At 39.3% G+C, this 22,360-nt stretch overlaps 1 protein-coding gene across 3 annotated transcripts in view; it reads left to right on the top strand.

Annotated features, from left to right (window-relative positions):
• CLUAP1 (clusterin associated protein 1) overlaps positions 1–22,360 on the top strand; it is a 70,826-nt gene that overhangs the window by 19,448 nt on the left and 29,018 nt on the right. For all 3 annotated transcript variants that reach the window (XM_042798824.1, XM_042798823.1, XM_042798825.1), the window contains exons 6-8: positions 3,096–3,179; positions 5,234–5,367; positions 6,556–6,697. In XM_042798824.1, the coding sequence (XP_042654758.1) occupies positions 3,096–3,179; positions 5,234–5,367; positions 6,556–6,697 (360 nt within the window). The remainder of the gene's footprint in view (positions 1–3,095; positions 3,180–5,233; positions 5,368–6,555; positions 6,698–22,360) is intronic.

Here is a 22,360-nt window from a genome sequence, read left to right as displayed (position 1 = left end):
TGCCTTCATGAGTTTTCTTTAATAATTGTCAGCTTTAGTTCATCAAAAATAATTTTACACTTGGCTTCCCTGATTTTTAATTAGTATTTATCATGTAAAACTATAGCCAGGGAGGTCTTGGACACTTTGAGCAGGAGTCAGGTAAACAATCAGTTCGTTCATGAAAACCTCTCTGGTTTTGCGTATGTTTTCTCAAGTTGTAATTAAAAGGCATAGTCCTAAATTGTTCAGCTTCTTACCTCCTCTTACCTTAATAATTTCTTCTATATTTTTCATCTCTCCTGAGGACTCTATTTTTAATGGTTAATTTAAAGGAAACCTCTTGTGTATTATAATGTGTATTCTGATTAGTACACCTAATTGCAACGAGTACATTACTTTAAAAGACAATACACAAGGCCATATTTTCCAGCTCAGTTTCATTTGCACACTTTTTTTGAGCACAAGGAATTGTGAGCCAGTGACAATGTAATACATTGGACAAATTTAGAAAATTGGTTTTGCCTGCAAGTATACAGTCTATTTGTATCCACAGATTTAAGCACAAACAGAAGAGCCTTTGTGTAAATCCAGATTTTAAAAATCTCAGTTGTTGTGTCACTGCATATTTTATAGTAGGTAAGAAATACTAGTGAGGATGACTTGGACTGGAGGAGAAATGTGCTTTAGTTGCTCACGTGGGGAGTCAGGGATAGTCGAAGTGGTTTTGCTAAATTAATTTTCTTTAATTTGCTAATGGCTTAACAATGTTTAAATTGACCAGCTCTGGTATTTTAAAGTAAATGTTTTTCCTAATGCCTTCATAATGTTTGAGGTATATTTATTTTTCTAATGTGATCTGATGTCCTTTTAATCCTCTTCTGTATGGCCACTTTCATGGTCTTTCCTGAAAAGAAATACTAAAAATAATCTTTGTCTTTAAGAGTTTTCATAGGATAACAGGAAATAGCCCAGTGGTGGATACCCAGGGAAGCTGTTACAAACATCCATTAAAAATTTGTCAACAGCTTTGATACCCTCAACATATATTTATTTTTCAAATATGTTTCCATATTAATATAATGGTCCACTGTAATGGGCTGTAATGGTCCACATGGAATTTCTTCTCAGTCTGTTGGGGTGCGATGCAGTTAATTGCCCTGACCTTCTCCTTTTACAGTTTAGCCCAGATTCAACAGTCTGAAAACACGAATTTCTGGTTTTACACTACTCTTCACTGGCCTGACACATTTTTCCAAGCAAGTGTGGCTGTAGGACTGAACCTTGTTCTAGAAAATGATGTGGATTCCTGCTCGAAGACTGGGGTCTGTGTGTGAAACTTCCGTGGGTAATAGAGGGAAGGTAGAAGAAAACACATTAAGCTTGTATAAGTTATTCCAACTTAATAAAGTAGACCCTCAGAAATATATCTAAACCCCATCAGTTACTCTGACCCAGCACACTAGCGCATGTTCTGTGGGTGTCTTGCCAGGCTACTGTAAGGAAATTGGTAAGGGAGTTGTTTATAATTAAAATCTAAGATCCTTGCTGTTTCTTTTATCTCTTTTGAAAGTGGGAAGGAAATTATTTTCCTTCCCCCTGCCGAGTGATAAACTATTTTGTTTGAAATATGTCTGCTCTGTAGCAGAGATCTCATTGTTGCTGTCACAAGGACTGAGCACACTTGGCAGGGCAGTGTCTCCACTGGGCTGATCCTGGCTGCCATTTCAGTTCAGGCAGAGTCCTCACAAGTAAGTAGGCATGTTGTCGAGCTTGTGCACAATATTCTCAGAATAGCTCCTGAGCTACATTATTCTTGCCCAGTCTTCCTCCAAAAGTGTCTGCCTGTGGAGTTAGTTATTCAGGAATATGTGCTGTGCAGACTCTTTGTGTCTTATTTTTGTCTAAATTAACTTTCTGCTGCTTAGAGCTTGTATTTCTGTGTGGACAGGGGAATGTTCACAAGCACTTTAGGCAGCGTAAGCTGTCACTGCCACCAACAGATGTAACTCCTGTCACTGTCCTCAAACATAATATTTCTTCTACTTATTTTCTTATGTCAAAAAAAAAAAAAAAAAAAAAAAAGCCTTCGGGTGGCATGTGGTGGGCTCATTCAGGGAACTGATCCGGCAGAGGAATAAGCTCATCAGAAAAAGCTGCTTTTTTTTGTCTGGATGAGCTCCCTGGTTGGGTTCACCATGCAACCTCAGGAACTTGAGTTGGTGGGGAGGGAGCTACACTGTCTGCGCTAGTACTTACCTATGCAATCTGGAGTGTCTGGCATGGTAACTTAACAAAGTAATTGTATTTGCTTCCAGAATTCATCTTGTAGTAGGCTGGGTACAGCGTGTTGCAATGTGTGTAAAGCATTCTTAGATTCTTAATCAGATGTTCACTAGAGAAATGCTATTTCCATCTTTATCCACCTGTTACCAAATGGATTGCCAACATAAGATGATTTTAAGGATATTTAGCTGCAAAAATCTCCCTCCTCTCTTCCCAGTAGCAAACAAGTAATACAATTTTCTCATATAATGACCCGGTCGGTGTTGTAAGACATCATCCAGACAAGTGCACGCTGAATTGCCCCTAAGTCCATCTGTCCCCAAAACTGCTGAGAGTGGAAGAAGCTTTTTCCATCCTTTGGGATCTAAACAATATCACTGGTTGTGCCTGGCAGTGTTAGCTGGGTTCGTAGTGCTTGTTGCTCCACAATTTTTGTGACACTGCTCATTTGCCTACACTATTATTTTCATGAGTTGTGTTGTAAAGATGGTGAAGTCTTCTGTGCTACATTACATACCTTGCTCAGCATGTAGTAACCAGTGCAGTTTCCAAAAATCTGCATTCAAGAATACCTGCAGTTCAGACAGTAGCACTTACCTTGCTTTGAAAAGGTGCCTTAATTGCTCAGGGTTAATCAGCCTCACATAACTGACTTTTTCATCATCTCCTGTTCTTTAAATCATCTGAGCCTTGGTGTATAAACATTAAATCCTACTAAATCCATTTATTATGCAGATGATCATGTAATTGTTGCTTGACCACCCTCAGTTCTGCATATATTAGTTCCTTTGTGTAGTGTTTAAATATATTGGTGTATTTTTATTTCATAGGAAGCAAGAACAGAATCTATTGCCAGACCTTTGGAGATAAATGAGGCTGAGAAGGTGATGAAAATTGCCATTGACTGTGTTCTGGTAAGCAAAATTATATTTATTTAATTGCAAAATTATCATTCCTCTTCTGCAAGAAGAACATAGCTCTCTTCATCAACAGCCTAAAGTTAAGGGTGCCAAAGCACACATCACCTTCAGCTGGCTGGACCAAGCAGTGCTGCAGCTGGTTAGTTAATAGCTGCTGTTCAACTTCAGCTAATGGCTAATGCAGACTTTGGTCTTTAGGTAACATCATATGTGTGAACACTGCACCAAGGCAGAGAGCAGTCTGTGATGACTCTTTGTGTCGTGGTAATGAATATGGTCACTGATGATCCTTATGGTTTATTTGGGAAACCTCTTGTGTTTAAAGCGAACAAGCACGTTAATTGAAACTGCTAGCTTTCCTGGCAGAGTGAATGAGGTGTCTGCAGCACAGTGGTGATTGTGAGCTGGCAGTCAGAAATCACAGCCTGCAGCAGAAAGGGTGAACAATGCTAGCAGCAGCACCTAGCAGAACATATTAAGACCTGCTCTGTTGTCACAGTTGCAGTGTATAACTGTGTTGGTTCAATGTCCAGAAACATTCCTTCAGTTGATGCATCAAAGAACTGCACTTGCCTCCCTTGGCCTCCCTCTTGGGAGAAAATGCGTTTTAATCATATTCCCTGCCTCTGTTAGGAGCTCAGTAGTAGCCCCAGAAGCTCTACAGGAGGGATAAAAATTGACTAAAGCAGCACAGAAATCTACATCTCACCTACATTGCCTAAGCCATGCAAACTTGACAGAGTCAGGGCTGCAAGGGGTGTACTTGGTAACTCAAAATGTGCTGGTACCTCTGGAGCTGTGAAGTTGGGCTCTGGATGCAGGATAGCTGATCTGGCCAAGGGTCAGAAGAACAGGCACTGTGCTAATTAGTGCCATGCCAGTGCATCGCTACGGTTCTTGTTTTGGAGGACCTTTTGTCTGTCCCAGTCTTGGCAACACTGTCCTTGCTCCAGTGCTTGGGTTCCTGTATTGCTGAACCATTAACTGCACTCAGCCACTGTGCAAGTTTGGTGGTTAATTAAATCCTAGTGATTACTATAAGTTATTTAACTGCAAACTGTGTCCAGTCCAATTATATAATTACAGGGAGTGGAGTTCCAGATTTAAACAGCCAATGCATAATCAATAGATACTCCAGGCGATTTTTCCTTATGTTTCTGCTCCTACTCGCAGTCTATATGAATTCTAGATGTTGTTAATATGCATTGCTATTCCATGCAGTAGTGCTAATAAACTAACAGCAGCTTAGTAGAGCAATTGGGAAATAGCAGTAACACGCACCTCAGCTGCTTTAGTTCTGGAGCTGCTAATGAAATGACCTATTATAGCTGAGCAGCACCTAACAGTTACTGCTGGAATTTCAGCATTTGTGAAGTCCTCTCACTCAAAAAATGCTCATGAGCATGAGCACGCTGAATGTACTCAGCTCATTTTAGTAAGATGGAATATTCCCACTTCCCCCTCCCGCTAGCATGTGTCGTAATGTTTTGGATGCTTCCCAGATTTTGAAAGATGGATAAAGCAAGACTTAGAAAAGGATGAAGATACTCAGGTAGAGTAAGTTCTTTATAAAAGTGACTTGTATCTCGAAGAGAAAAAAAAAAATAGACGGAAACCTAGAATTCCCTAAGGTAGTACCAAGAAAGAAATGCATTTCTCATCTCTGTTTATTCAGATACTTACACATCGAGAGATGTCCTTATGTATTCTGTCAGATTCTTTTGAGAAGCCTTCTTCCTATTTTACAGCTTTTTCAGTGAGAAAGGGAAACAGAGTCTAGGGCAAGCTGTGGAGGTTTTTGATTTTCTTGAAGAATGTCTGGAAAGAAAATTGGGTGTTTTATATTTGTAAATGTCCAGTTAGTTCACTATCCTGGCCACAAAAAACTTTTAAAAATTTTCATTGTCTAGCTAGTTTATGTTCTAGCTCGTTGTTACGATGTTATTTGATAACATGAGATGTGAGATTATACAGAAGAATGTTCAGCACCTGAAAGATAATTCTAATTATTCTAGTGCAAGCCATGGTTCACCATCCTTTTCTTTTAGGAACAAGTCCAGAAGACTAAGGACATGTTGAATAATGTAGCTTTGGATGAAGCCAATTTGGAAACCAAGATTGAAAAACGAAAATTGGAACTGGAAAGAAGTCAGAAGAGGCTGCAGACTCTACAAAGTGTTCGGTAAAGATTATGACCTGATTATCTACTGCATAAATGAGTGTTAGCATAAATGATGGAATGGTGCATTGTTAATGCTTAGAGCAGCAAGGAGTGAAGTCTGTAATGAGACTGAGATGATGGCCTGTGGAAGACAGAGATTCTCTTCTCTAGAAATGCCCAGTCTGGATTATTATTGTTCATTTTTCTGTTACCATGTATTTGAAATCAGAATTTCAAGGCTGTCAAAAGTGGCCAGAATATTATTTGTTGGGGTAGCTTAATTGCAGCTTGAGCTGTGCAAAATGATCAGCTAACATGTCATGTCTTTTCCCTTGTCATTAAACATAGATTGTGTCAGGTAGTTCTGAAAATAGCAACTGGTGCAAACATTTCCTCTGTTCCCAGGGGCTTCTAGCATTCTTAGCCACCAGTAAAAAAAGTTTGTTATGCATCCCTTGTTAGGGTTGGTTCTTCTAGGCAGTGATACAGCCTGCCATACAATCAATGTGTTCAGATTCACAGTTTGGGTTGATTTCTTGCCCTTAATGAAACTGCAGGTTTATATAATCTAGAAGATCATGCTCTGTTTTTGACCTAACATGAAGAAAAAAAAAAAAAAAGGAAATACTATGAAAATGAGTGGTGGAAGGAATGACATTGATTCATACACACGTTTTGATATGTTACACTTTGGAGGAGGAGTATTGGGCAGATGTGAAGCATCAAACAGCAGTAGTGTTTTTCAGAGTGCAACAGTTAGCTCTGTAGTATAAGGACATCATCGCTTATTGGTGTCAAGCTTGTAATGACACAGCACAGCTTTGCAGCAAATAAATCTCCAGCAAAGTAGGTGATTTACCAGCCATACTACAAGCTAGTTTTTTGGAGTCATGGAACAGCAGGATAATTTACTTTGGTTTGCCTGCTAAAGGGGCCAAAATGCTGCCTTTATACCTGTTTGAAAGGAAATGGTAGCGTGTACCCAATAACCTTTCCTTTGCTATATGTAATTTTTGCAGGATAGTTTAATGAGGTTTTTTGTCTTACGCTTTTAATCTCTGAAGTAGTGTGGGACCTTAAAAACAAAAGGTCCTTTTAGGTTGGTTTAGTAGACGTGGAAAGGAAGCTGCAAAACCAAAAATGCTTATTTCAGAATTCTGCATATACAGGTCAATATTTTGCTGAGTAGTTTGTACTTGTTCTCTCCAGTCCTGCTTTTATGGATGAATATGAGAAGATTGAGGAGCAACTGCAGAAACAATACAGTAGTTATCTAGAAAAATTTCGTAATCTGACCTACATGGAGCAGCTCGTGGATGATCATCGACAGACAGAGCAAGAGATGTTTGAGGTAAGACAGCTTGGAAATGCTCAGCAAGACAATATATCCTGTAGTTCTTGGCCTTATAACAGAAAATGTTTCTTACTACCCCCTTGCCAAAGCAGCCCATTACTAGCTGTAGATGCAGCACTGGGTGACTGGCAGTTTACTGACAGTCCAGTAAATGTGACTGCTCTTGGACAAGCATGATAATACAGCTTTAATTTTTGTGTTAGTGAAAGTAAACCAGTGTAGTGATGCCCCTTTCCAGTCTGTGACTCCCCTGACTCATTTTCAATTAATTTTTTTTTTCATGAAGAATGTTTTCAGCATTTTTGATCTTCCTTTTGCCACATACAATGTATGTGCTAAGAGTTATTAGGTGCTTATTTTTGTTGTCTGCCAACAACTGGTCTAAGGGCTTCTCAGGCCAAGGCTCTTCAATTTCCTCATAGTAGTCCTCTTCAATGAAAAGATCAGATATTCTGGAATCCTTTCTCACACAGACCTCAGTCCTGTTTGGCAGAATTTCTATTTCCTGTTGACTTGCTGAATTGTATCAGTTCAGTGCGATTCTCTATTTTGTATCCTGCTGGGTAATCTGCATCTGTATCTCATCTTGCTACATACTTTTATTTGGGTGTTTAATGGACTGTAGCACTTTCAGCCAACCTTTCATTCAGCTTCCTATAGCTTCATGTTTTACTTGTTTGGCTTCTCATCCTTCTCACAGTCATCACCCAGTGTATCTTCTGGTCTTCATTGAAAATACGTTTCAGTGAACGATCTCCCCTCGGATCTTAATACCAGTGGGTGTGCTTTACCCTGAGTTAACCAGGGCTTCCTCTTTCTGGATCATCCTGTCTTTCATATGCAGATCATGTTTTATGTTGTCAACCGACTTACTCTTGTTCCTGGCAGAAATATGGGAGACCTGTGCATAATGTTCCTTGTATCTGACTACAACTGCATGTTTTGTTTTTGCCGTGTTCGTATGTGTCTACTGATGTGAAAACCCAAAGTTTTTTAGTCTTCTCCTTTATTCATACCCATGTTTAGTTATAGTAAAATTCTGTGACCTGTACTTAGGCTGCAAATATGGCTCAGTAACTTCATTGTCCCTGTTCTCCTGTAATCTGTCTCTCTTGCATCTGTGAGATATCATTTTAGAAAGCTTTGTCACTCTGTAGAACTGATTGTGCCGAGAAGCCTCCTCTTTGATGATAGCCTGCACTCTGTTCTTGCGTGTCTAAGCCACGCAGTACGATGGACAGGGGGCTTCACAACCAGGCTTCAGGTGTCTCTGCAGTCTGGAGAAAATGTAGTAATTTCCGTCCCCTTTTGGTAATAGGAAAAGGCACGCTGTATTCTGTTGAGAAGTCTCAAATATTTTGCTGCATTGTTTTCTTGAGGGATAAAATCACCTGTCTTTTAAAAGTTAACATGGGCATTTGACATCTTGTTAATAATTGTGAACCAATTTCCCATTAACCTCCCTCTTTATAAGCACTGTCTCTGTAGATGTTACTTCACATACTTCTAATCTTTAGTCAGCTTGGTATTTTCATGTGTCTTGTTTTGTAATATTCTAGTTCTTCCCCATATCTTTGGCCCCAAAAAAAAGTCCTCAGTTAAATCATAGTCTTGAAATAAAGCCTAAAATCTGATTTTTCCCTTCTGTTGAAATGCCATTGTGACTTAATACCAAAAGTAGAAATGTTTTGAACTGAGCTACCTGAAACTGTTTATAAATTCATCCACAGAAGTTAGTAATGAGTTGGCATACAGCTCTTCAGGGGATTTTTGTTAAAAGATAATAAAACGAAGAAAAAGCCTTTCAGGGCCGTGCCTGTGCTTAGAATATGGAGAGCACTTTTTGTTTTCTTTTTTCTCCTTCTTTCTGTGAGACACCTGGAAGTCTACCCATCTGGCTTTTCATTTACTAGGATAAGCAGGTAACAATGCTTTCATCACTGTGCAGAATTAAAGAGTATAAAAGCTTGTGACAAAAAGATGTAGGTTTTCTCTGCACTTGTCTATCACTTGTATGCAGCATGCACTAGCCAGCATCAGAACTGGAAACATCTTTAAGATGTAAAAGCAAAATGCCATGAGGTCTTCTGCATTTGGGATGTGTTCATGCCGTGTCTGGTGGTCTGTACTTGTGTGTCTCTAACTATGGCCTGAAGTGACCAAGTTACTTGTGCTGAAGCCTGTGTCTATTAAATACATTGTGTTAGCTTAAACTGGCATGAAGCTTGGCAGGTGCCAAGTCTAGTTCTATAGCTTGAGCTTAACCGTGAAAGTACCCTGAGATAATTTCATTTCACTTCCTGTATATTAATCTATTAAATCTTTTCACTAGGCAGTGTTTGGGAAGACTAAAAATAAAAAGGGGAAAAAAAAGGTACATTTGACAGTTGTTCTTCAGAAACGGAGACAGGAGCATGGGGATCAAAACCAGAAAATTTGAGTATCTAAAAATACTTAGAATACATAAAGGATGAGACTCTAACCATCTCTTTGTGGGCAGCAATACAGTGACACAAGTAGCCAGGACTGCTTTGTTGTAGAAGCTGTTGCTTTGATAGAAGAGGGTGCTATGCATGCGCCTCTTATACAGCCAGATTTTCAGGAGTGCTGGAGTCCAAACTGTTATTTGAAGTCATTAGGAGATGTCAGTGCTCAAAATCAGGCTCCAGGACGTGGTAAGTGAAAGAGGATGAAGAATCTGGATCCCAGCTAAACAAAGAGACTTGCTAGTGCATTCCTATTTCCAAACCAGTGGGGGAACTTTTTGATTTTTTTATTTTAAAAAGATGGCACACTCTTTAATCCATTTCAGATAAGTGTCTTGTCAACCTGGAACACCAGGGTGTTTCTCTCACTACTTCTGTCAGTCTTGATCTGCTTTTCAGGTGGTGCTTCATTACTTTTGGCTACTTGGTGGTGGAGCAAAACTGTAGGTCATTTATTATATGCTTGAAAAAAAAGCAGTTTGCTCCAAAATGTTGCTGCATGTTATTCTAAGGTTTATCATCTCGTGTCATTTTCAGAATCATCAGAAGAAAAAGTAACAAAGATAATTACATTTAATCCATTTTAATACACACTCTCTCCAGCTGCCAGAAAAATTAAAATTATGTTGATTTTTTTTTTTAACCCTGATTTATCTTTTGTTCCACTAAACAAATCTTAATTATCTTCTGTAGTAGAAGTGAGAGACAATTCTTTTAACATCTCTGTGTATTTTGTTAAATGGGTTGCCAGAAAAAAGCAACAGCAATGTAATTAGATTAATCCAGCACTCCGTGTGCTGTTCAGTACTGAGGACTGATTCGTGGATCCCTTTCCTTAACTAGGTGCATGTTTTTAGGAGGAATTTTTGTTCCAATTGAGAGACCATTGCTGAATAACGAGTCTAATCGGTAGTGCTCTTAGACTCAAAGCTGTTTTGGTACCCTGCTGATGTTGCACAGCTAATGACCTGGGCCAGAGTGCATTTCCTAATTAGAAAAGTGATTTAAAGATTGTTCCCAAGCACACAATTTTAATTAAGTGCCATTGAGCAGTTGAAGAACTCCACCCTCTCTGACTGCAGCGCTCCTGGTTTGTGTGGATTTTTCTGGTTTGTTCTTTCATGTGGTAGGTGTACAGTTGTGTGGAGAGGAGCACTCTGTAGCTTCTGTTGTTGTTTTGAGCTTCCTGTTCCCTTTGCCTCCTGGTGCCCATAATAATATGGAGCAGTGGTTGGAGAGCAATTGGCAGGAGTCTCCTGCCAGGCACTGAACTGAGAAATCTCTCTCTATGTTAAAAGGAACTTAAAGGCTTGGTGTTTGTCCTGAACCAAATTAATTGCCAGAACCGAACAGTTAATTGATGATGAAATTACCAGCTGCAGAGCACCTGCCCGTTTGATGTGGAAGCCCTTTGAAATATATGAAAAATATGGAATAATTTGTCTCTTATCAACTCTCATTTATGCAGATGTCAGAAGTCCTCATGTGACTCCTCCTTTGAGTGAGTTTCTCACACTTATTGACAAACTGTCACACACTATTTATTATGGGATCTGAGGAATTTAAATAAGGATCTTTTGTCTTTGAAGTTTCCTTAGCCTTTTTTCATTTTCAGCCACCGCTTTTATTCTGTTTCTGTTCTCTTGTGCTGCTCATGGACTTAATCTATCTTTTTGCATTTCTGTGCAGAAGCAGGGATTTATGTGCCATGTCTCCTCAAAGATTTGTTCTTATTTTTCCACTTTGCAAAAAGATTCAGCATACTTCGTTAATTTTTATCCTATTTTTAAGATGAAATTGTTTCTGAAGTTTAAACATGAAAGATATTAGAACTCTGGCTGCTCTAAAAATCAAAGTTTCAGGGGGTTTCAGATTTGGGGGTTGAAATTTTCTTGTGGACTATAAATGAATGCCTCTCTTTTAAAGGACAACACAGACTAATATAGTTCAAAAAGGCATTTTTGAAACTATCTTGTGTAATGCCAGAATAGCTTAGCAATATCCTTTAACATTTGACTTCTCTCTAGACAGAATATGCTTATTCTTTCTTGCTTTTCTCAGAGGACATCCCTGAAGTACTTCCTTCTTCAGCTACTTTCTCCTAAGGTATTTTAAGACTGCTTTTATGCCAGTGCTGTGACATCTCAACTAAGGAATACCATGAAGTGCTAGACACACTGCAGAGGATGTTTTAAGTCACTCAGTCATTATCTTTGGTTTGGGATTGCTTAAACTATTTTTCTTTTCATCCTTATGACATTACTATCAGTAAACAGTCCACCATGATTAAGCAAGGAAAGGCCAAGTAAACAGACTGCGTTGTGACTTTCCCCTTGCAACCCACCCTCCTCATATAAAATCCCATCTTCATTGAACTATTGTTGTTTTTTTTCTAAATCAGAGCTCCATACCTGAAACAGATGCTTTGTTCTAAATATGCACATAATAGGGATATCTGAGTTCTGCTTCACTCTGAGAACTTGGTTCTGCTGCTTTTCATGTCTTTTTGCATTGAGCTATCCCATTGGAAATATTAAATCTAGACTTTCCCATTGTGATGTCTGTTTATGGAAATAGCCAGACAGAAGGTTAATATGGAAAGCGGTTGGTTACAGTCTTTAATCTTCTAGCTAATGTACATTTGAATGATGACTGTTTGGTAACATTTTCATAGGTATCAGGAGAGCAACCAGTGTTGCTAAATTATATTGACTATCAGATGTAAAAGTAAGCACAGGCATGTTAATTGTTGATTGCTTCTATTTTGGCATTTACTCTGGTGTACAAGTATGACAGTATTGGTGCACTGAGACACACAAATCCCATAATGGAGAAATGTGGTAAAAAATAGAGGAGGAAGGGACTGCACAGGGAGAGGGTAGGGGCAATGGAGCATCGGAGAAAAGGACGGAGGAAATTGGTGGCCTGAGAAATTATGATCACACAAAAGGAGAAGATGGAGACAGAGAAAAGCTGGGAGAGCATGTGAAGAGCATGTTAGAAAAGATTCAGGTTCCACTGAGGCAAAAATCTGCAGTCCTCTACCAATACCGTGGCAACTAGATCTAAACTCTCAATGGTACCTCTAAATGCCCCGAAGTACTTGTGTGCATACCTGCTCCTGGGGCTTTATCGATACTGTCTCCCATTAAAAGCAATAGGAAAACTTTCTGGGAAATGATAAAAATTGAGATCAGATCAATTGATCTCGTATCAATCAACTCAGTGCTTGAAGATCCACATATTTGTCAGGATTATCTTGACATCTGATGTGCCAGATGGGTGAACAAACTTGCCTTAGGATCCCAAATTTGGTGTCATTTGATGCACAGCTTCAAGTTCTTTGTGTCTGACAGACTCTAAAACTTATTTTTTCCATAGACCTAGAGATTAAACAAGAATTTAGTCAAACTCTAATCATTACTTGTAGGTTTTTCAGAGCAATGGAAACATATTCTGCCTTCAGCAGCCCATGAGCTCCTTAGCAGGAGAGTTAAAGAGGTTCCTTGTGCATCGGGACTTGGTGCTATGCTTGGATATGTGTGGCCCTGCATAGGCTACTCAGTCTGGTTCCTTCTTGCTGCTGTGGTAAAATATATATATACAAAAATATATATACAAAATACTCTGCAGCTGGGGAAGGAACACGGGGAGAGTATCTACTTAGTTTTGCAGCGTACTAAGTCAGGGTGAGTTTCTCTGTCGTGCCAGCAATTGCTTCTGTGAAGTATGAGATGTAGTGGCTCTCACTGATAGTGTATCTTGGAAATCCATGAATGATTTTCACAAACAGAAATCAGACACTATCTGAACTTTCAGTCCTTAGGTTGTCTCACTGAATTTCTTCTTCAGTAACTCCGCTTCAGAAGAAATATTGCATGAAAACAGTCTCTATTTAGAGCATTCTGATTCTACTGCCTTTTAAATGTTAACTATTCCCTTTATCCAGTTTTACTTGGGAAGAAGATAGAATAAGTGGATTGTTCATATTATAGTCTTTCTGCCTTCCCTGTCAGCCTGCATTACGCTTTTGAATATTCACAAGTACTTTAGATGTGTGAATTATGTAAGAAATCTACCTTGAAATTCACTCAGAGTAGGAGACAATCAGATCACCTCAAGCAACACTGATCAAGCAGATCATTTTTTTTTTTTCTGCAGAGATCAACACATAAAAATCATTATGAGGAACCTTTTAATAGGTGATTAAAAACCAAGGAATTGGTTGAAAGAAAGTTAAAATAACTCTTACTTTGGGACTGATGCTTTGCAAGTGATTTGCACCAAATGACATAAGTAAGTAATGTTAAAATGATGTATGTGAAATTTCAGAGGTTTATGCTCTACTACCAGTACTTAGCAGCAGAGGAAAGTAGCTATGAGACTAGCATTTTGATTTGCACAAGCATGAGTAATCTTAGAATGTGCAAAACAGTAAGGTTTGAGTTTTAAAATGTTAAATAGTAAAATAATTCTCAGTTTTCTAGCTGTGTAGAAACAATTTCTAGTTCAGTTCTGTGAAACATATGAAAACTAAACACTATGCACATATGAACAGCAGACCTCTCAGAGAGGTGTCCTGGCAGAACCCTTGACTAACACCTACCTAGCACAGCATGGGCCGGCAGCATGAGTTACTGCACCTTGCACAGCCATTGCCTTTTCCTCCAAGAGCTCCAGAATACTGTTGGGATTCTTTAAAGATGATTTTAATATTGAGATAACCAGTGGGCCAAATTGTGAGCCGTACCATTTCAGAAGCATTGCAGCAGGGTCAAACATCAGGACTAAGGAAAGGGAAGAAATCCTAGGGCAAACAGTTACACCTTTCTGCCTGGGGACCATGAGTCATATCTGTGCTGCTAGAAATCCATTTATATTTTAATTTGGGCTTAACTTGAGCATGATGTAGTCCTGAAATCAATGGAAACCTCCATTTTTAGGCCTCTACATTCTGAGGCCCACCTTTTTTAAAATTTGTTGACCTGGAGAGCTATCTGCCTGTCTCCTCAGGCTTTGTTGCATCTTTGAGAGGACTGAGGAGAAACCTGACTTGGTCAGAGCCTGGCCTGTTAAGCAGGGTCTGACTCACTTTGGCAGTTCTGCATTCACTTTAAATACCTGCTGGTGGCCATCGTCTAACAAGAAACAAGGACTTCATCTAGTGCGTCCTACATCTCAGTTCCTGCTCAGCCACAAGGGTTTTTAAACCAACAGCTCCTGTTTCTTAATCTGTAGACTGGAATGGAGCTATCCTGTGTCCCTACTACTTAGGCTGGGTGATTATGTGGAGAAGAACACAGTTATTGAAACTAGGGAAGAAGGATGTGTAAGGTGATACCTGATGTTGTTGTAGATCATTGGTTGCTCAGAGATGATTACCACCTTGTTTTGTATTGAAGAGTCATAGCCTGATGCATGTGAACAGACCTAGAAACAGTGCTTGCCATCCCCTTTCAAAAGAGAGATTTGTCTGTATCATTAGTCGTCTTTACTTTCTTCTTCTCTAACCCATCACGATGAGATATTTTAAAATAGTTTTATCCCAGTCTTCTAAGCTAGTAGCTCGAGCGCTATTCTGGCAAACAGGAACTAGGAGTGTAAATGTTTCCAAGCTGGAAAAATCATAAAAAACAGGTCTCTAATTCCTATGCTAGGGCTGTAACAAGACTGTAGGAGAGAGGCTTGCTGGTGCTGCCTCTTAATTTGGGGCTTGACTGGTGGGAAATAAGAAATAAACTGAAGTGTGTGTCAGCTACCTGTTGAAGAGATTCTTTGCTATAAGAAACACGGTCTGTATTGGAGCTAATTGATCTCAAGATGGAAGGCAGCAGATTCCATTATCAATTCCTGGAACCATCAAGTTCACCAAGAACAGCTATTCTTTACTATAATAAGCACTCCCCTTGAAAAGAGCGAATAATCCTGATTCCCCTTCAAACACTGAAGGGCTTGTACTTCCTGTGAGACCGGGAGAGGATAATTCTGATGTTAGATTCTAGCAGTGATGTGACAGTGACTGCTTTATGGTGGTGAACAAAACACAGCTGTGACTACTAACTTCCAATCAGTATTAATTTGGGTGATAATTTCTTCAGACACTGCAAGCTGACCTCAGGTTTACGTTACAGAATCGTGCATTAATTCAAATAAATCACACATCCAACCAACATCGCTTGTGAGCTTGGTACAATAAAAATGTAATACATGAAGGGAATGCTCAATGAGCTGTTATTGAGTCATTGTAATTCATATCTTCCACAAAAGCAAATAGGAAAAATGGAGAGGAGTTGTCGTTATGGTAAACTTGCATTGTATCTAGTGATGAATACATTTGATTCAAAGCATAGTCCACCCCCCGTCATGTTATTTTAGGCAGTAGTGAATTCCTGGGTGTTATTGCTGACTTGAAGCTTCTTGTATGAGAGCATTTGAACTGGAAAATACTGGGCACAAAATGTTAACCAGGGTCTTTTTTTTATTTTTCTTCTTTTTTTCTTAGTTCTGTTTAGAGTTCTGTCAGTGCTGGCAGATGATTTAAAGGACTGTGATCTCGACTAGTCTCATGTTGCAATCTCTGCCCATGCCTTACCAATCCTTTTGTGTTCTGTCTCTTCACAATCCTCTTGAGCTATGCCCTGTTGTAGATGGTCACATAAATCCTCAGAGGTGTGCTCAGTGCTGTTTTATCTCTAATGTTCTGCTCCCTTGGCTCTGACCTGTGGTTCCTGGATGCTTCAGGAATATTTCTTACATCCTCTTGGGGCATTTGACTTAAAGCCTCTAGCCAGCTTTATTGAATCTGAACCTTGCTGAATCTGAAAGGAAAACCTTAACCTAGCGTAAACATGTGTAAACAGGCAGGATACCTGTAGGCAGGATCCCTATGCTGCTTTATCCAACTGAAAAAGGCATTTATGCTGGTACTTGTTTTGGTGAATCATGACAGCACAAAACCCTTCGCTCTCAAAATGGCCCAATTCGTGAGAATGATGAGTCAGCTCTCATCAGTGGCACAGTAAAATGCGCTCTCGGAGCAGTGTTGGTAAAGCAGTTCAGCAGAAGCATTTGGTATGTGTCATGTGGTTTTTTTATGAAGGTTTCTCCATATTTATGGTGCTTCTTTCCCATTATTATTGAATGGAGATAGTCAAGGGAGAAGTTACATTAATCTGAAAAGAAGTGATCCATACTGTGCCAATGCACACATAGGTGTGGGGGAGAACTGGATGGCCCAGGAAATAATGAAAATGTGCATGTCTGCATGAAACAAGGGATCCTAATCAGAGCTTCAGAAAGAGAGGAGAGGGAAGGTCATCGTGTAAAGAAAGATTTGAAGCTTCAAGCTCATCAGAGCCAGAGTTGACTCCAGAACTGGCAGAGCTCATAATGAAGGGTACAAGGTTGCACAGAGCTGGACTAGTATCCTTTCTGGGAGCTTTCATGTAGCTTACGTCGAATTCCTTGTCCTGCAACCTAATACATAGCCCAAAACAAGTACAGTACAGCAGTGAAGTACTTGATGTGGAGAGTTTCGGGGTTTTTTTGGTGTTTTTTTTTTTGTTTGTTTGTTTGTTGGTTTAGTTTTGTTTGTTTGTTTTTTGTTTGTTTGTTTGTTTGTTTTTGTTGTTTTTTTTTTTTTCCTAATAGAAAACCAGTCAAATAGCTAAATAACTCTTAAACCTGCTTTCTTGGCCACTGATTCACAGATGAATTCTGTTCAAAGCAAGGTCAGCTATGGCATCAGACCACATTGCTCAAGACTTCATCCAATCCAGTCTTAAAAGCCTCCAAGACCAGAGACTGCACAGCCAATTTGGTCAAGCTGTTCACGGTTTGACTGTTCTAATGGAAAATTAATAATGTGTAGGCACAGAAAAAAGTGGAATAACTTGTGCAGAAAGCTTTTATATTGCATCAAAAGTTGCTCAAGAAACATGCCACTGGGAGAACTACTTATTTACTTTATGAGGACAAGAGGGGATAGCTGTCGAGAGAACCAAAGAGAGTTCATACAAAGCATGAATATGGTACCCTAATCTATAGGCAAGTCAGGAAACCCATTCCATAGTGCAAGATCAATCAATTACCAAGTTGGAATTCATCCCCCTGAGGTAATTTGCTCTTTCTATTTAGTCCCTTCCTTTTGAGTTCCCGAAGGGAAAGTATTAATGTCTAGGTGAGATCTTCATGAGCAGTCTGCTTATTCAGGAGGAACAGTAACCGATCTGCCTTAAGTCTCAGGATGCTACCTCTCAACTTCAGGTTATGAAGTGTGCTGTTCACTTCCAACTCCAATTTATCTGTTCTGTGAAAAGTGGCTATTGCAGTGTTTGAGCTGGATGTACTAAAGTCAGAACTTACTTTTTCTTAAAGCTTCCATAATTACTTAGTATATGTGAGAAATGTTAAACCAATCTAATTTTAAAATACTTGCTGTGGATTGTGTTGCATCCTTTTACTTTGAGTGTGTTTTTTGAATATACTTCACTATCTGGCTTCATGTAGCCTGAGCTATCATTAAATGCCGCTATGTTAGAATAGGATCAGTGTAGGTGTCCTGGGCCATAAATTCCATCTTTTCCCATCTCTGCCTTCTGCTAGTCGCATGACCCCATGCAAAGGCTCAGCTGGGCACCCTGTCCCTTGCTCTGCTTTCTCACAGATCCCTGATAGCAATTTACCTTCCTAAAGACTTTTCCCCAAAACAAAGTCATCATAAGAGGCTATGCTAGATTTTTTGCTATGATAGCTTTCCTTTATGATACATTTCACATACATGAGGCAAAAAAGCTAAAATGTTTTCTAATTTTCATGATAGCATGAATGAAGTTCAGTTAATTAACAAGTATTTCCTTGAAAAGATAAACCTTTCAAGAAACTTTTGAGGTATTTTTGCGACTTTTTTTGATGAAAATGCACTTCAGTAGTGATCTAATAGATCTAATTGTTTGATAAATGTGATCACTGGAGTTGGTGTGGTTGTGGAGCTGGGAAGGATGCTACATTCTGTGGCACCTGTGTACTGTGAACTGATCAACATGAATGCTGTCTGGTCTCGTACTGAGCCTATGAGGTCAGATTTGGTGTGTCACTTGGCTAAGTGCTATTCTGTCACCTTGAATGACTAATACTCTTCTGCCTCATTTATTGAAGTATTTTTACTGCATATATTACAGTATTCTCAGTGAACAATTATTCCACAAGAAGCAGCAAAGTACAATGGTTAGCAGGATCTAACAGAGGAAAAGAATAACCTGGAAAGACAGAGTCATGTTGAAAAGTAGCATAAGATTTTCTATTTTTCAAAATAATCAAATTCTTTTGAAAATAGATACATCAATGACAGGGAGTGGCTAGCTGAGACAGAAGAAGAATTTAAAGATTAGGAAAAAATTTCCCTGAAGAAGGACAATGAATCCAATTAATAATTTAAAGTAATGACATTACAGCAGAAATCAGTCCCCATCCCCTTCCACTGACACTGGTGGTGCCAGTATTATGAAAACAGTTGGTGAATTTCTGGTATCAGTTAAGTGCATAAAATACTCCCAAGTATACTTTATATGTGTTTTAATAGAAATGATTACTGTAAAATGACTATTAATGATGAGAGCAATGACTGTTTCAGCACATGAAAGCAAGGGAGAAGATGGGAATAATGAGGAGTGTCTTATAATAGCAGTTGATGATTTTCAATTCATTCAATGTGTGCTCATCCACTGGAAGGATGACCTCTCAAAAACTTTAAATAGCCAGTGGTGATGGCTTTCAGATATTTCATGGGCCAAAATGGTAAAGATGCATAAATGTCTGTAAAAGCTAAGTATTTATTGGTATGAACCTTGATGAAGGATCCAAAGAATCTGATGGAACAAATTCATGTTTTCTGGTGCAGAACTCTGTATTTGGAGCAGTGGTTCATTTGTTTGAGACCACATTCTCCAGAGCACTGTACTTGATCTAATACTGGAGTTTTGGGGGAGTTTGCTGCTTCTGTATTCGTGAGAAAGCTCTATCACAGTGGTAGCACTTCAGAATTGCTGAGGTGGCATCATCAGCCAAGGAAGAATAACCTCTAGATGCAAAACCTTTCTCTGTGCCAGAAGGCCAGGGTCCTGCTTTATTGCTGGCTCTAAGCGTCTGTAAGCCAGCGTCCCTGTGGTTCTACACTGTTTACTGAGTGCAACACCGTGTGATATGGAAAAGAATTTTTTAATTTTCAGTTTTGGTAACTTTTGTAAGAAAACCAAAATCCCAGTCAAATGAGTATAGGCGAGACATGAGAAACCAAAGGACATCTCTGGTAATAGTGCCAGCTGTGACTTTTGGTTTCGTTTTTTTACTGAAGCAGTCTGCTAACAATAAACATTTAAAAGTTCAGAGTTGAAATGAATATTAGTTTATGCAGCATGACCTGTGTTGTTTTATAGGTCAGCAATTTGTCCTCTGATCCTTAACTGTAAACTCTCAAAGGGCTCATCACGTATCAGAAGGCAATGTTCAGCACGGTCAGGCTGGTCCTTTTCAGAGGGAGCAACCCCTCCTCCTCACCTCCCAGCCTGTCCTTTCTAGATTGCCTATATCCACCGAGTGCATCCAAACATGGAAGCTGTCTCACCATATTTCTGTAATCTCGATGGATCAAAGCTATACACCTCCTAATTCCTCCTGTTTTGTTTCCTAGGATATATGTACTTGTGTTCAGGGATTTGAGATGGGTTCCCGCTTGTGCTGCCTTCACAGGGAACGTACAGAGCTTCCCCTTCAGTGTTCACAGTGCCCCTATTTCTTGTCAAGCTATCATCATTCCCTGACAGACCTAGCTTGAAGCCCCACCTCATAGGTTAGCAAGCCTGTTAGTAAACGTTCTTCTGCCCCACTTTTTCAGCTGGATCTTACCTCTCTCCCATAGTCTTCATTTCTCAACAGAATAAAAAGGAGCAAAATCCCCATAGCACTGCAGTCACTTTTAGTCAAGCATAACTATAGCCATGTTCCAATTCAAATCGTAAAACTAGACATGAATGTAGGGTGAGGTATTTAATAGTAGTTCAGCATGATGGGAAGCATCATCTTCTGTTCTTAAAGAACAGCCCTGGGTAGGTCAGTATCTCATGCTATCGTGAACTTTAGCTGTGCAACCTCAATGTTGTGTTCACTTACCTTTCTGTTGTACCTAACAGGCTTCCTCTTATTAAGAGTACTGTCACATTCTCTATTCAGGCACTGCACAGTTTCTCCTTGTCCTTATATCTCACCCCTGCTAAATGAGTGGCAATACTCTATTATGAAAAACAAATCCCATTGTGTGCTTGTAGCAAGAGCTAATCTCAGCTGCTTTGTTCTGTAACAAAACAAGAAACAGCTGCTGAGATTAATAGGCAAGGTGAAGATGAGGTGGTTCAATCCATCATCAAATTTGTTCACTTTAAGTGTACTACAGAGAAGTAGGATTACCACTATTCTCCAGCAAATCACTAAAGAAAAGGAAAAAAAAAATAACAAACCAAACCAACAACAAAAAAACAGAAGGAAACATTGTTTTCCCTTTCTAAGATGAAAAGGCTATAGAGATGTCTAGAGAGATTTCTCGGATTGGGAGGATGTCTGAAAGCAGAAGGAATAGCCTAGGCAAAAACTGAATTGCTAGCATCCAAACAAAAAAAAAGTCAGCTAGATCCAGTTCTTGTCCTGTTGTTCTTCCATAATTATCCCCTTCCTATTTTTCCCACTTCTTTTCCATTTCTTTCTACTTAATGGTAACCATGTTGTTTGCTAGCTGGCTGCAGCAGACAAATTCTTCATAGTCAAAATCCTGCTAGTGTTTTCTCCACAACTTTCCCAACAAGACTTTAAGGTTAATTAAAAAAAAAAAAAAAAAAAGAAAAAGAGAGAGAGATACTTTAAATTACCAAATGCTACATCATTTTTATTCTTTCTGGCTTTGAGCTGCTTTGCAGTCTGCAGGGACTGAGTTGTCTTCAATCTCATGATTTGAGCAACTTTATTTTATTGTTTAAAACAATACTCAGCAGCATTAGGTGTATCATAAAGGACTGGCAATCAAGAAATCACATGGCTTATTCAAACCCTGGATCACTTGCCTTAAGTCAAACACTGAGTCAATGGCAGAGCTAGTTACCTGTGGATCTGCTGCTGGGGGGATATTCTCCATGGTGATATACTGGCCTCTGTTTTAAAAGCAAAAAAACCCCAACCAATCCCCCCCACCCCAGAACCTGCACATTGTTGTGTGTAGTTTGCACGTAGTTGTAATTGCATGTTGTTCAGTAATTCTCCTCTTAAAGATATTATAAAAAATAGTCAATCAGTGAAAAAGCATTTCTCAGGCTCCGCTTTTGTATAACTTTCTGTAAAAACATTTTCAAAGCCGACTCCAAATCATCCTGTGGTAGGAACTCACAGTTGACGTGTTACTTGTCTGTGGGGCAATCGGTTAGATTATATTAAACCATTCTGCCAAACAGCCATGTGTTTTGTTTTACTGCAGTTTTCCAAAGGCTGTGGTAGTCAGGTATGTAAAAGGATGTAAAGCCATCTGCTTTGCCTGTTCAAGGAGATTGAGATACAGAGTATCTGTATTGTGCTCATACAAACTCCTTTCTACAAAAAATACACATTTGTCTTTAGTGCGTTCAGTGTGCTGGAGTAGACTGGTAACATTCTTGCTGAGCTGGGCACAGTTGATTGTAAACATAAGTGAAACATATGTGTTTTAAAAGCCTTTGTTTGTCCTAGTATGTCAACAAAAGGATCCTTTATTTCCTGTTGCTATTGACTGTATATGGGCCATTTGTTTGTGTCACAAGATGAGGTGCATGCTATGGAAAGCTGGTGACATAAGTGGTAACTAAGGTGAACTGAAGCCTTATGCTAAAAGACATAGATATATTACTAGGAATGAAAAATAGTTCTGATTTGATATAAGAAACTTTTTCACCATTTGGATAGTCAGGTATCAGAACAGGTTGCCCAGACAGGTTGATTGGTCTCTCTCCTTGGAGGTTTTTAAGACCCAGCGGGCTTCAAGCCCTGGGCTCTGCGATGTGATCCCATTGCTGATCCTGCTTTGAGCAGGAGTTCAGGCTGGAAACTTCCGAAGGTCTCTCGGAGCCACGGCTGTTCTGGGAGTCTGAGCGTTAGCAACAAA

This window comes from Tyto alba, unplaced genomic scaffold, assembly GCF_018691265.1.
Source record: "Tyto alba isolate M040663 unplaced genomic scaffold, T.alba_DEE_v4.0 Super-Scaffold_28, whole genome shotgun sequence".
Lineage (NCBI taxonomy): Eukaryota > Metazoa > Chordata > Aves > Strigiformes > Tytonidae > Tyto > Tyto alba.
The sequence above is the reverse complement of the archived record's forward strand: the minus strand, read 5'-3'. Positions and strand labels throughout refer to the sequence as shown.